At 39.6% G+C, this 14,937-nt stretch overlaps 1 protein-coding gene across 1 annotated transcript; it reads right to left on the reverse strand.

Annotated features, from left to right (window-relative positions):
- Nucleotides 1-417: 417 nt before the first annotated feature.
- On the reverse strand, nucleotides 418-13,951 carry mboat1 (membrane bound O-acyltransferase domain containing 1). The gene is made up of 13 exons (XM_041044959.1): nucleotides 13,650-13,951; nucleotides 12,951-13,096; nucleotides 12,477-12,554; nucleotides 10,557-10,652; nucleotides 7,820-7,875; nucleotides 7,234-7,288; nucleotides 6,035-6,227; nucleotides 5,280-5,472; nucleotides 5,052-5,155; nucleotides 4,816-4,880; nucleotides 4,568-4,700; nucleotides 4,146-4,297; nucleotides 418-3,881 (listed from the first exon to the last, which is right to left on the reverse strand). Exons 1-13 carry the CDS (start codon nucleotides 13,737-13,739, stop codon nucleotides 3,701-3,703), a joined length of 1,542 nt encoding a protein of 513 aa, XP_040900893.1. The 5' UTR covers nucleotides 13,740-13,951; the 3' UTR covers nucleotides 418-3,700.
- Between the last annotated feature and the right edge of the window lie 986 nt (nucleotides 13,952-14,937).

Genomic DNA, 14,937 nt, shown 5'->3' on the forward strand with positions numbered 1-14,937 from the left:
TGTCATTAGCTGTCTGTGAGCTCAAGCTGGATCAAAACACAACACACACACACACACACACACACAGGCATATCTGTGTCAGAGGGGAAGAGGCAGGTGACACAAGGGACAGGGAGGCAGCCACTTTGAGAATATCATCAGAGATTAAACAGCTTGGGACGAGCGTCGCGTAGAGAGGGTTTGACTTGATGCTCTAACTGAGAGGGGAAAGTCAAATGTTAACAGATAAAAAAAATAAATACTGGCCCCTGGAAATATTATTAAACAGGTTTTACTTGTGTCTTAAAGACAGTTGATTTCATACTTAAATCATGTAAATCATAATTTTAAAAAAACATAATTCCTTGTTAATTGTCTTAAAATTGAAAATCAGACAATTCAAACTTTGATGAATCAAAAACTCAGAAAACATTTGTTTCACTGAAGCTTTATTTGTTACTCAAAATTTCTATACCACTCACTCTTTCCTACAAAACAATACTAAAGTGGACCAAAGGGGTAATAAGAAAATATCGCGCTCACACTCTCACAGTCAGTATATTTGATCTCACACACGTCTGCAAAAAAACCACATACAAAAATATCTTCATAATCAGTATTAAGTCATTCAAATAGCTGCTCATTCTGACAACACATTCATACTGTATATGTGCCGCTCATTGCTCATTTCCCTGCACTAAAAACACATGCAGACATACAGTGTCATGAGCATGTTACTGATAACCAAAACAAATTTAAAGGTTACAACTAGTTCCACATCAGTGAATGAGGGCTTTGTTTCACAAAAGCAATTTCATGTTATAGCAAAGCCATACTTGGGAAGAGCATTTTCAGTTTTTAGCACACAGACGCCTTTCGAGGAGTTTAGATGCAGTTGGTGTTGGACAGTGTCTGTTGTGGGGACAATGTGTATTACCATCGGCATTTAGGTTCTTTTCTTTCCAGGTCTAAATGTAACTGAATGCAAAACAGCCTGCACAAAAAATGGCTACAGGTCCCCAAACCATTCACTACTGACACTTACTCCAAGAGAGGCACTATTGTGTAGTCAAACATTAAAATAATTAACAAAAATTAAATATCCCCATCTTTACTCTTACAGAATGACCCAAGAGATTAAAAAAAAAATAGAAAGAGATTTGTACTAATTTGCCAAGGGAGACAAACAATAGGTTAACATGCACACTCCCCCACTTCTTGTTTCACCTAAAATCTTGAATAATTCCCCTGTGGTATTTATTTAATAATTAGTATTAATTCGATGCAATGCCGCCCTTCCCCTCATATCAGCGCTTGTCTGTGAACACAGTTGACAGTGTCATTTTCATGTGACACATGTTCTGTCACATGATAGGAAAATAAAACACCAGCCTTTGATTTTCTTTTTTCATCAGAGGGCTGAGTCAATGTGTGAACTGAGTCCAAAATATACATTTTTCCTGTGCCCAAAAAGCTGAGATTACAATTTCAAAGCTAATAAAATACATTAAAATTAAAATCATATGTCCAACATGGTTAAACAGTCAGATATGCTCTTAACATGGTATACCCAAAAGAAAATATCATTTCCATAAGGAAACCCATACAAAGCATTTGAAGGGAGAATCTGACATTTTCAAGTGTAATGTAATTTTTCTTCACCAGGAACTGTTACACTAACAAAAAAAAAACAAAAAAAAGTATTATTGCATTGCAACTTGTTAGCATTGTTAGCAAACCTCTTTATATCCAACTCATAACTGTAGCAGAAAACTCACAGGCTAGCCTGCAGCAGATAGCACCATTAATAACAAAGCCACTGTGTCGCTTTTAAAACTCCCAATGCTCCCAAACCTCTCATGAGTGATAACTTTTTCATAACAAAGAAAAAAAAAACAGAATAATAATTAATAATTACAGAATGTGAAGATGTCTTTGTTTTTCACCGTGTTCAGCTCACCTCTAATCACAACTTGTGATCCAACAGCTTCTGATTGTGAAAAAGTAAAAGCTAGTGAAGTGAAGTGAAGGAATCGAGAATTTTGCCAAAGTAAATTGCGTTATTAGTGGGAAAAAAGGTGATCAGGTCATGGTCAGTGTGAAGCAGCATTGGGAGATGCTACAGTGTGGCAGTTTCAGTCAGTCCTACATGGCTTACCTTCACTACTTACTTCAGCAGAGCTCAGACAGCAGCTCAGACAGCGCAAACAACCAGCAGATGTCTCTGTTAAATCAACCTGCAGCTGCTGATAAGCTCCGGTAAATCTACACTTTTAAATGCGTTCTTTCTCAGAAAGAACCACAGAATGAACACAGAGCCAAACTCCCACTGACAAGAAATACATTTTACATTTAAACTCCTGATTTTGGTCATATTTTCCATTCTTTGAATGTGCAATGGTTACCTTCCCAAAAACAGAAAAAAATCAAATGTATTTCCACTCAGTTTTGCCACAGCTTTTTGTTCAGTTACACTAAATTATGACAGCAGGTTTCCAGCACCGTTCACATGATAAGTACTAACACATTAAGAACACATTCACTACCATTTCAGCACAAAAAAAAAGATATTACCAGGAGAAAGTAGAATGATTAAATTATTGTGACGCTTTTTTTTTTTAGCTTCAGTTTGTGCTCATATTGCACTATTTCTTTTTATATTACACTATTTATAACAATTCAGCGTCCGATGCAAACTGTCACAAGCAGCAGCCTTTCCTTTGTGTTTACAGGGGTTTAGCGAGGCAGGATTATCCATGGAAACTATAACAAAATGTTAACTTGTTCTAGAGGATAGTCAAGTCTCCTCACCTGGAGGAGCTGTCATCCTGCCTTTTTAAATAGTTATGGTTTTAATGGATAGTTTGAGAGCTATGTGGTGTAACTGGTATTTCAAGTGGCTTTCCACCAAGCGGGAGAAATACCGACAGAGTCCACAGTTTTTCATGACAAGATCCACACACACACATACACGGTCAGAGGGTAACAGAGGGTAAACGATCGCACACAGACACAGCCACACACACACACACACACACATATACATCCTCTGGGCACAGTGGGTGCAGCGCGTACACGGCAGGCTCTCTATCCCCTTGGCATGCTCTTTTGTTGTGGCCACACAAGGGCAGCCTTTGTGTGCCATCAGAGTGTGACCAAGTACGAGTGCGACTAAAAGAGAGTATGTGCATATTTTTTTCCTAGTGTCTGTTTATGCATGTGCTTGTGTTTGTGTGTGTGTGTTCTGGTATTTGTGCCCTGTTTATGAGCTGCTCTCCCTCTGCGCTGGCTTACATCCCACCACTGGGCTGGACAGTGCAGAGAGAGGACAGGGAAGAAAGTGAGCGTCCTTTCTCTTGTCACACTGTTGCATTGTTGTTGGAGCGGGTAGGCTGGTGTTGAGAAGGGAATGTAGGGGATACTGGATGGGGAAAGTGAAGGGAGGCAAGGGTCCTGGTGGTAGTTATAGTGGTACCAGAGACGTTCCCTCTGCTAATGTTTCTCTTTCCAGTCTTCAGCTTATGTTTGATGCACTGTCTTAATCTTACAATATGCCAGAAAAGCTCTTCCCATGTACATCCAGTGCCATAGGTTCAAAAAAATAAATAACAAAATGGTTTCCTACTTTAAATTGGCTGAATGTCCTTCAGGGATATTCGCTTGTCTTTGAGAGAACACCGTGGACTGAGAACCTGGTAAAAGAACACGAAGCAGGGGATTTTCAGTCTACTTTGTCATTGTTGTTGGAGTGAACAGGCTGGCACCGGGCTGAGCATGGAGATGAGAAGGAGGAGGCGGAGGAAAACGTTTTAGTGGTAGCAGAGGGGTCCCTGGGTTTGTGTTTCTGATGCAGGGCGATCGCAGCCAGAATGCTGATGATGTGCACGTGGAAGTACATGGACCTGAGAAAGAAAGGAGGAAAAACTGAGGGTAACTTTTGTAACTTTGTCATTAAGGTGCTTGTAGACAGAAATGTTGCTCTTTAGGAAAATGTGTCCTTACAAATTTGACAAGGACAAGTATCACCAGTACTCGGTGCATGTGCAGTTTGCGCACTTGTGGTGCATACAGTCTGCACAGGGGTATGCACTGGCCTTCACAGACACGATGATGAAATTTACATTGGGCTTAAGATGATAAGATAATTAAAGCAGGGTAGGACGTACTTGTAATAAACCAAAGTGGGCTCTACTGCAAGAAGTAGAAAAGGCATGACAGTGTAGCAGATGGCCAGTTGTGTGGCTGCCCAGGTTAAGATGTCGTAGCCCAGCTTCAAGCCTCTGGAGCCCAAGAAGCAGTGGCGAACAGACTTCCGTATCTGGTGAACAGAGAGGGATGAATAACTCTTCTATTTCAACACAATTCAGTCACGTGACAAGATTTTTTTTTTTACCCTACTTTAATATTTTTTTCTCAGATCGTATGAATTTAGACTTCTAAAGCTACAACATTTCTGTATGTTATATATTTTGTTGACTGTAAAAACTGTAAAATTACAGTTGGACAAAATACTGACGGTCCTATTTATGTGCTGTTCATTTTCCTTTCAGCTGTACACTGGGATTTTAATTGGAGGTAAGTTACTCACTGCTCGTGCAGCAATGGTGATGGGGATGGCGGTGATGAAGGTAAAATAGTACCCTGGATAAACACCATGCCACAGGGCAGACAGGATAAAGGTCAACGCCAACCGGTGCTTGGGAGCTCGGTCATAACACACACTGAGGGAATGAGAGGAATCGAACACGTTTGAAAGAGTGTTTGTGAAATGGAAAATCAAGTCAATGTTTTCTGGCCATAGACATGGATATTGCAGTTCATATTTGCAGCACTTACGTTTTGAGCCAAATTCCCGTTCGAATATTCCAGTTGTCTATGAATGTCTTGAAGCTGGTTGCAGACTGAAAAAAGTATCAATGAAAAACAGAACCCACATAACTGTAAATATGTGCTCAATTCAATCCAAAGTCTGTGAGGTTCTTGACCCAAATTACTTTGCATGAATGAATTCTAACACAGCACCAGGACACTGTGTTTTTTTTTTTTTTAATCCAGTGAAACACTGAGGTTACCTCAATCCCCAAGATGTTGATGTTGCAGATGAGATCCCATGATGGCTTTCCATTTTCATCCATCCCCAAGAAACCAAACCCTGCAGCGTTGTTCACGGCATCAGCTGGAAAAACAAAATCATGGCTTAAATGGCAATAAAAATTACAGTGTATGTCCCATTCATATTGGCAGCTCACAATATGATTGGCCAACCACAGAACCCCAATTCAAACACAGGCTTTGCTCACCTAGTGTCCAGGCAAAGTAGAATTTGGGCCTTGCTGCTTGTATGGAGAAGAAAGCGTAGGTGAGCCTTGTAAGGAAGGGGGCATGGCTGACAAAGTGGGAGTCCACGTTGTATGTTATCGGCAGGGACCGAGTCACAACGAGGAAGACCAGCATACAGCCAGAGCAGATGAGCAGCTTCTGACAGACAGCAGCCTGCAGAGAAAATTGATTGAACATCTGAGAAGCGATGGAAACGTACATTACGATTGGACACGAGGACCACTGGCCCAAACAAGTCACTCCACAATAAGGTCCAGTTAAGACCAGAGAAATTTAGTTATAGAACTAAAGGAGGAGTAAAAAATGAAGAATGCAATATTCCAGTTTGTGGCACTCCCAGAAGTCTCTGTGGATGAGGGACAATTTATGTCCATTTCTTTTATTTGAAATATTTCATATGTTAATAGTTATATTTTGTCACTTTTGAAAACAGAGAAAGTTGCAACTAAACTGAGTAATTAATACTGTCCATTAACTTTAGCATGATGCATGTTATGGGGATTTCAATTTTTTTTTTTCATATTTTTTTTGTGCCATTCTCTGACTTCAAAGAGCAAGAAGTGCAGAAAGAGGAAGACAGAAACCAAATATTGAACCCATTCACTATATCCATTTACTCGGGCAAGGCTCAGGTTACACTTTCTTTAAACTAGAAGCTGTTCCTATTGGCTGGCAGAACAGGAAGCAGCAAGAAGATATTCATTCATGAACTTACCAGAGGTGACGGGTCCGGTGTCTTATCATAGCTATTCTGTCCGTTACACGTCCCAGAGTGCTGCCTGAGCCTCCGGCTGATGTGTCTGCCCTCTATGAAGTCTATGTAGTCCTTATAGTTACTGCACGGTCCCACCAAGACACTCAGGAAGTTCAGACTGTAACTCAGGTACTCGATGAGAGAAGGCCTCGCACTGCAGGGATAACAATGGAAGAAATCACTGGAAACAGAACAGGAAACCTCAGTATGAAGTCAGTGATCACTTCAGGTGAAATGCAGCAGTGGGACTGTATATTTTTGTTGAAGTTAGGTGGAAATGTGAGAAAAGCATGCCATTTATCTTTGAATAAAAACACTTAAAAAGGAAGTAAAACTGTATTGTAGTTTGGCAGAAGAAAGGCATACACAAAGGTAAATGTTATTTTTGAATGACAAAAAGTGATAACATTATAAACATTATAAAACAGTCTTTGATTTGCTTCCTTTGGCCTTCTGATTGCTGCAGTTATGCAGCCTCTATTTTGTGTTTACAGTACAACCAGAATTGATAAGTAAAATCAGAATTAGTATCAATAAAATAAAATTGGTACCAAACCCTATACTGTAGGGAGCACAGGAAACAACACAACAAAATTACCGAATTTACAGCTGCAGGGTTAAACACAACAACAACACTACACATTATGACCGTTTATTGTTATACAGTGGGTTCCAAAACTCTGAAACTCAGACTCACTGTATTTTTCATTTTATTTTAAAATGGCATGCGTGGCACACTGATGAATGTGGTTTTATCGATTAACATGCATAAAAAAAGTAGTATTTTCCATGCAATATGAAGCCTCTTTTCTATGTTCCCAGCATGCTTTTAACATGAATAAGCTATTCACCATGATTTGCATCTCCTTGTCATTGTCCCTCCTGGCTGAAGGAAAAGAAAGAGTTGTTTATTCTTTAAGTAAGGTGTTAATTCAGATGCAGCCTTCTGTGCACACATACTTTGGGACACTGGAGCCAGCCTACAGTGTAAATTATATGCACCTCAAACGCAAGGTTTAAAGAAAATCAGCTCACATCAGGAAGGAAAAAAGAAGAGGAACCCCACCAGAGACCTCCACTAGCATTATTCACAGAGCACAGTGTTTTAAACAGCAACATTTAAAAAGTCCTCAGTAAGTTTTACCATGGTAATAACTTACTTTATCGCCAGAAGCTTCTGCTCTGGGGTCAGCTGTTCAGATTTCTTACACATACCTGAAAAACATGGGACAAAGTCATCAGTAACCCCGTTTGGCAACTTTAATTTTCCCACTCTCAATCATTCCCTTATCTGTCATCACTTTATTTAATGCTGTCTATTTATTTATTTATTCATTTATTTTTTGTTCTGTTGTAGGGTTATTAAATTTCACTCTAGTAGGCCTTTTTTAGTGAAAGACATTTTGTCATTTCGCAGGTGTTGCTAATAAAATCCATGATGGCTGAAATCTATTTAGCTGCTTCAGTGCCATAATTTTCTGCACAATGACTCACTGTCCTGCTTCCATGGCTTAGTGGGACATTCGAAACGATATCCCACTAAGGGCAACATCTGTACCTTTTCTACTATGACAGGTCAAAAAAAATTGTCAATGAAAAGGCCTTAGGTTAAATGTTAGGTAACTGTGAGAGTGTGTTGCCTCCACCATTAAAAGCTTGCCAACATCTGTGTGCATTTAAGATTAAGAGTTACTTTATTACACATTTGTGTGTGTGTGTGTGTGTGCATCTTCTCTTCTGCCTTACCGTCATGGAGCTGGAAAGCCAGTGTGGTGATCTTCTGAGTTACTATCATCAGAGGCCTGAGCAGAGAAAGGCAGATAAATGATTTCCTTGTTTAATTTAACTGTAAAAGTTTGGAGTTCTGCTGAGCTGATTTAGTGGAATCTGAGGTGAGAAAATAAAGATATGTACCAGAGAATAAATATTTTTTAAAAATACATAAATGTTATATAATTCTAACTCACACAACACCGTGCCACAGAAATTGGTAGAGTTACTTTGACATATGAAAAAAAAATGTAAATCAAGAGAATAAATAGTGAGCAGCATATATTGCATAGAATTGCAGTGTAAACCCAGAGGGCAGTGTAAAGAGTAGACTAAGTGAACATACAAAAAGTGTTTGTGTTTCCCTTAAGCCACAAAGTTTAAATTTTGGCTTCAGTGAGTTAGCCATTTATGGATCCCAAAAAGTGCTGGAAGTGAGATAACCACGGAGGGCACTAAGGTCTTGTACAGTAAGTCTGAACAGACTGGTTTCACGCCCCCTCTCCTAGTTTCATTCACAGATAGAGACCTCTCTGTCCCAAGAATGTGAGTGTGTGTGTGTACACAAAGGCACACAAGCACACATTTAACTACATCTCTCTCTCTCTCTCTCTCTCTCTCTCTCTCTCTCATACAAACTCACACACAGGAGCCAGTGTGTGAGGGGGTTGCATTGTGTGCACAGCATGGAAAACTGAGGCAGAGAGGGGCTGGCAGAGCGGCTGGCAGTGCTGGCTCAATGAGAGTTGGCAGTCAACTTTAGAGAAACATTTTCAGGGTGCCAGCCGCTATGTGCAACGCTGCACCACTGTAGCCTACAGACTGTGTTTTTCCATGTAGACCATGGTGTTGGCACGGTACACAAGATTTTGACCCAGTTCAGTTTGTATTCTGCTGCCTTGCATAAATTCAGAAAATATTAGCTTATGGAAATGCTCATAGACCAGCTGGAGGATAGCACACAGACTTCAGAGACAAGCTCTAGATTAACTGTGTTTGACATTTTCCTACAGGGAAAGCAATACAAGATACCAGAGTGATAACCAGAAACCCACGAAAGTAGAAAACCAGACAATCCCCAACATAAAGGGTTGCCGTTATAACACAAAAAACTGAGTCACAAAACCTTTGCTTGATTTGATCATTTCATTAAATCCTGGGTAAGTCGTGGCATCCAGGGTACTGCCCTCAGGTTTGCCTCCTACTGAACAGACAAATCTTTCTCTGTTAGGACTGGGAGCTTTTCGTCTCCATCACTTGTGGAGTATCCCAAGGTTCCATTTTAGGGCCCATTTTATTTGCTTTGTATATGCTACCTTTCTCCTTTCACTTCTATGCCAATGCCACACAAGTACACCTTCCATCTTTACTACATCCTTCCTTAACTACTTCCAGGATGTGAAATGCTGGATGGCAAAATAAAACTGTCTTCATGCCAGGAACCTTGGTGTCACCTTTGACTCAACACTTAAGTTTGACAAACAGATCAACTCTATGAAAGGTTGCTATCTTTAGCAGAGGAACTCTTTACACATATTTTGATATTGCCATTCATTGTTGTTTTTAATGCCTTTTCTATTATTTGTGCCTTTGCTACTGATGTAATTTTACTTGCCATGCTAATTTTGTGCTATTAACTAAACTGTGTACACCGCTTTGTTCAGCTCTGGTGGTTTTCAACATGCTATATAAATAAACTTAATTAGATTTTATTTTAGTGTAGGTAGTTACACATTTGAACATCTCTGTGATTCACAAACAGCTTCTTCACTATAAAAGCCCGAAGAAGCTGGATCTCACTTCAATTTATAACCCAAAGGCTGACTCACTGGCCTGGCTGCTCATCACCAAAGTCATGTGGAGTGCTAGCGAGGCTGCCAGCAAATCCATCCACACAAGAACTGGGCAAAGAAGTTGCTGAATACAGGATCCAGCAAAGTCAATCTGTCACCTTTACAAGCACAACTACACACAGCAGGTATTATTCTGACAAAGCACATGAAATGGCAGCTCCATATTTAGTCTGCTTTTTTTGTGACTCCTCAGAGGCCCTGCTCTTTATATGAGAGGTGTTCCATAATGAAATAAGCAGTATGTTAACAAAATTACATCAATCGAAGCAGCTGCATCCTATCAAGGTGAAAGAAGCTGAGGAATGCAGTTAATATCCGTGGGAAGAGTTTTAATCTTAATATAGTGCCAGTTTTGAATATGCAATCTTTTACCTAAGAAATATTGAGCAATGACAGAGGAGCCACTGCCCATCTTAGGTCAGAAATCCACCCCCACTTTTCTAATTTCTTCCTTTAATCCTTATAGAGTCCAAAAGAGGAAATGTAATATTTTAATGAAGAGAAACTCTCCAAATAAAGAGAAGCATACTAAAAAAGGGGAGCAGGCTTGTTTTGGTTTTTTTTTGTTATTTTTTTACACAGGTACATGCGACTGTTGCCAGGAGGCAGTGAGTACCTTAACTCTACCTGACTGGACAATGTGAACAATTCCCGCTGCTGCTTTTTAATCAGTGGTGCTGTATTTACACAAGGCTGTGGCACTGGTGACTGTGTAAGCAGGTACTGCAGAGTTTGGAAACGTTAACTGATAACATGAGAATTGCTCTAAAACTGAAGTGATTAATACGCTGTCGCCAAGAAGGTGCGGCAAAGACAGGGGGAAAGAGGTGAGGCAACTGAGTGATTCAGTTTCTCCTTACCCAGAGAAGTCAGTGGACAGTACTCCATAGCTAAAGACGAGGGCTCTGTTCACATGGCACACTGTCAGATAGCCCATAGCTGTCACCATGGAGTACCTGTGTGTGGAGGAATGAACAAAACTTAAGAACAGAATAACAATAATACTCCTTTTCCGGAGCTGTTGAAACATCAAGAATGAGTGGATAGTTAGATAGTTTGGTTTGAGGAAATTTTACCGTTTTCTCTGCGAACCCAGACAGAAAGAAAAACATGAATGCATTTTTTACATATGTGCATGCGGATGAGCTTGACCTAGTTCAAGGATGCGATCAACTTTTTTCAAAATTAGGATGCAAAGAATGTAATACCTGATACCTTAATGTTATCAGCGTTCCACAGAAATGTATCTTAAATAACATAATTTAATAATTTGATTTTTTTTTCTGACTTGCTAATTGTAAATGTGTTAGAACTTTGGCATAATCTCATTTATTTGTAAACAGTGAAATAAATGACTTAAAAAATATACAAGTTTCAACATTAAGTTAAATTCATCAAGAAATGTGAGGATATGTTTATTGCATCCTGACTTGTGAGAGGAGCTGCTGCTGGAGACCATAAAAACATAAGTATAAGTATATGTATATATATGTATGAATATATAAAATAAAGTCATTTAAAAGAATGATCATACAAGTAGTGGGCCAGAGAAATGTTTTAGACCAGGATCACCACAACAAATTCTTCGAAGTCAAAACCACAGACATGGCAACATGGCAGAGTGATGACTCATTTTGTAGGCGTGTGCTGCAGTGTGCTGAGATTGTCTTGATTCATTCAGAGTTACTGTGACAAAAAGGTGTGTAATGTGGTATGTAGGTTTAACCAGGAACAATGTTTACACATTGCTTTGCTTCCACATTCTTCTACCTAACTAAACCTCATTTATGTTGCTCTATTCATAAAGAGAAAGAACCTACCATGATACACTTGAGGCAAGTTGTTTACATACAAGCCAACACACACACACACACAGCAAAATATGAAGAAAACAAATGTGGACAGTAATAAAGCTACACAAATACACTATATAAACATGAGAGAAAAAGACACTTCAAATACATATGCACACAGTCCATTGTCTTGATGTAACAGACTGGTTTGGGTAGTGTGTCAGGCTGCTTTTCACCTGACTGTTTTGCACTAGTTTCTTCAACAACAGTATTTTAGTTCAGGGAAATAATAAGGCGTGTTCCATTGCTCTGAAGTCTCTTTTGGAATGTGTTACTGAATGGGAAAGTTCGAGGTGCTGAGCAACTAAAAAAAAACTTAACCCTAACCCTAACCCTTTTTTAAAAATTAAATGTCAAAAACTGCATTACCACAACAAATAAATGATTAATATCATTGCTATTATGTAGACTAAGCCATCTGCCGATTCCACCAAACACACATCTATGACGTAAATAGTTTCTGGGATGATCTTGTCTGACAAGTTTTACCTGAAGTCAACAGTAACTAGAATTACACCATGCTTGTGGAAAGGAAATGATGTCTGTCTTCCACTTGTCACCATGATGACAGACATACTGGTCAGTCTGGTCTTGGAACAACACAACTTTTTCTGTATCAACTTTAATTACGGTACACAACAGGATTTTGTTTGTCTATGACCAATCACACTACCAGTTGGTTACAAATGGCAGACCTACATAGCACAGATTGTTTTGCACTTTCCCTTTCAAGTTGTGGCAAACAGGACATTGATTGATTGCACAGAGCATTAAGTAATGTATTTGATTCTACCTAATATTTGACATTAAATATTTACATTTACGTATCACAAATTACAACACATTTGAGAATTACATATATATTTTGTCTCCAAAACATGGCCATATCCTGGACTCATCTTTTGAAGTCTGAAGACAAGGACTTACTTGTGTACATTGTTGATGTCAGCACTGATGATGATAAAATAGCTTGCAACCACCACTGTCAAGATGTGAGCTGCATACCTGTAGAACAGGACACACACTATTAGGCTTAATTATCTCTGTGATGTGACACAGTGTGTGCCAGTAGAGCCTTGACATGTTTCCCCATAAACCCGTAACTCAAATGCAACCACATTTCTCCGGTGTGTCTCCTTTGTGTGGACTCTTATTGTCTACAGCTTCATTGTCCTCCTATAATTATAAGCCTGTGGCACAGCAACCTGCACACTGGACATCAGCCTTGTCTCTTTGTCAGGAGGCAGACAAATGATAGTTGAGATCTGCTCAGCGGTAAACTGCTGACTGTCACATATTTTTGCTTGAGACATGTTGGTAATCATTGGCTCAAAGTAGAAAATATGAATGGGTGTAGCATCACTTGAATGGAGCACTGTGCGGGACAGTGTCATGTCGTACCATCCAAAGCAGAAGATGAGAAAGGCAATCCCAAGGAGAGTGGCCACGGCATGTCTGACCAGGGGATTGGCATGGCTAGGACTGAGGTAGAGACGAAACCAGAAGGCAGCAGCCAGGGCAAATAGCTGACACGCCAAAAAATTCACCTGTGTGGCAGAGACAGAGATTAGGATGGGGGTTTACAGCTGCTCAGAAATATTCAACAAACCACATGCTTTTTGTTAAAACACAAAAAACAGCTCCTAATACTCCTATAAGCACTTACTGTGACCGCATGGTATGGTTATAAAAAGTTTTCTCCACTTGTTTTATCATCCTCAGCGGCATTATATCAATTTTAGATGGATGTATTGCTTCGCTGTGATATTTGTGAAGTAGACTATTAAATAGTTGGCTATATATGTTAAGTAGGAGGTTGTTTAAACTTCGGCATCCATGTCTTCAATTTCTCGTGTCATTTTAGAAAGAAAACCAACTTCAAATACCTCTAATCTATAGCATTACAGTTTTGTGCAGCATTGTGGGCGTGGGTGACTGTTGAGAAACCATTGCACGTCTGTCTAACAAGTGGCACAACATTAATTAACAGACCATTCATTCATGACACCGTGTGCTATTCAGAGGACAAACATATCCTGCTCTTTAATTCCTCCTAAATACCTCCTCGTTGGCTTGTTATTCGTGGGCAGACAGTCCTACCTGGTCAAGGGGAAATCCCAAGTTTTCACTGACAGGCAGCAGCCACTCGGATCCAGTGGTTTTAAACGCAGTGTCCGCCCGCTCGCCCATCCTGCGTAGTTGTTCTGTCGCGACGCCTCGGTGTTCCCGGTTGCCTTTTCCCTTCTTTTTAACTTTACTACTTACTATTTTCTGTGACTGAAATACATTGTTTGCCCGAAAGGCTCAGTGACAAGTTAAACCAGTCCACACAGTCTGATAGACCAGGCATGGCACTCCCAGTTCGTCCCTCTTCTTCTCCTCCTCCTCCTCCTACTCTGACTCAGTACCAGTAAAGTCCGACTGAGCCAGAGAACATAAATAGCAAATTTCCGGTCATTGCTTCAAAAATAAAATCCGGGTTGATGAACGTGCGATATATATTATTTTTAAAGACAAATATGAGTGCGCAATGTCTAGTACAGTTAACCTGGGTGTTTGTTTAATGTTGTAACTTTTTTTTTTCCCCAAATGAAAGCTACTTCACATTACTTCCGGTGTTTTTCAGGTTTGTTTTCAAGCTTGTCGCAACATAGATGAACAAGGTGGGAACAGAGACTGTTTCCCCTGCATGGACTGAAAATGAGGCGTTTTGTTAGTGACTCTTAAAAAAATATTCATTAAAAGTGATAAAGAAAATATGGCCAATTGTTTAAATAAGTTATTGAGACAGGACAAAACTAATGTAGAGTTAATGTGATTGATACAGGCATCCTCACTGCGAAAAATGACTTTGTGACTTTCAGTTTGTGAATTAACAATGATCATCAGACATCTGCTTTGTGAACGTTTAGAAAAAAAAAAGGCCTTCTGGAAATCTGATGAGAGCTCGGTCCTGAGACCATGGCATGGCTTGCAGGGCTGAGAGACATATGGGAATAAATATGAATAATTAATTGCTGTGCAGTTATTGCTGTAAGTCATAATTAATGCCAGGCTGCCTGGTAAACATAATGAGTTCTTTTTGCACTATAAGTCCAAGGATGACATTTAAAGTGAGTGACCTGCGATGAATTCAGCTTAGGATACTGATACTAGCTTTTCACAATAATAAACACATAATGTGATATTTAATGGATCCCCATGGGAGAATATTCCTTCTTCTTTTATTCCTCAACATGGAGGTCAATGGTTAGGACCTTTTTCAAATTGGCAGCCTGGTAGTGAGGTAAAATCTTTTGTAAGGACAGTTCAGTGTCTTTCAGACTGAAAGTCTATGTTGGAGAAGAAGAATCCTCAAGCTGAGGAGTTGTCTCTACAAACTTTATGT

The sequence above is a fragment of the Toxotes jaculatrix genome, chromosome 8 (genome assembly GCF_017976425.1).
Source record: "Toxotes jaculatrix isolate fToxJac2 chromosome 8, fToxJac2.pri, whole genome shotgun sequence".
In the NCBI taxonomy this organism is placed as follows: domain Eukaryota; kingdom Metazoa; phylum Chordata; class Actinopteri; family Toxotidae; genus Toxotes; species Toxotes jaculatrix.

Coding starts and splice junctions, on each gene's coding strand:
- mboat1 (XM_041044959.1), bottom strand. CDS start 13,739: ATGGGCGAGCGGGCGGACACTGCGTTTAAAACCACTGGATCCGAGTGG. Junction 4,298..4,567: donor TCACCATTGCTGCACGAGCA/GTGAGTAACTTA, acceptor TCTGTTCACCAG/ATACGGAAGTCTGTTCGCCA. Junction 3,882..4,145: donor CCCACTTTGGTTTATTACAA/GTACGTCCTACC, acceptor TTTCTTTCTCAG/GTCCATGTACTTCCACGTGC.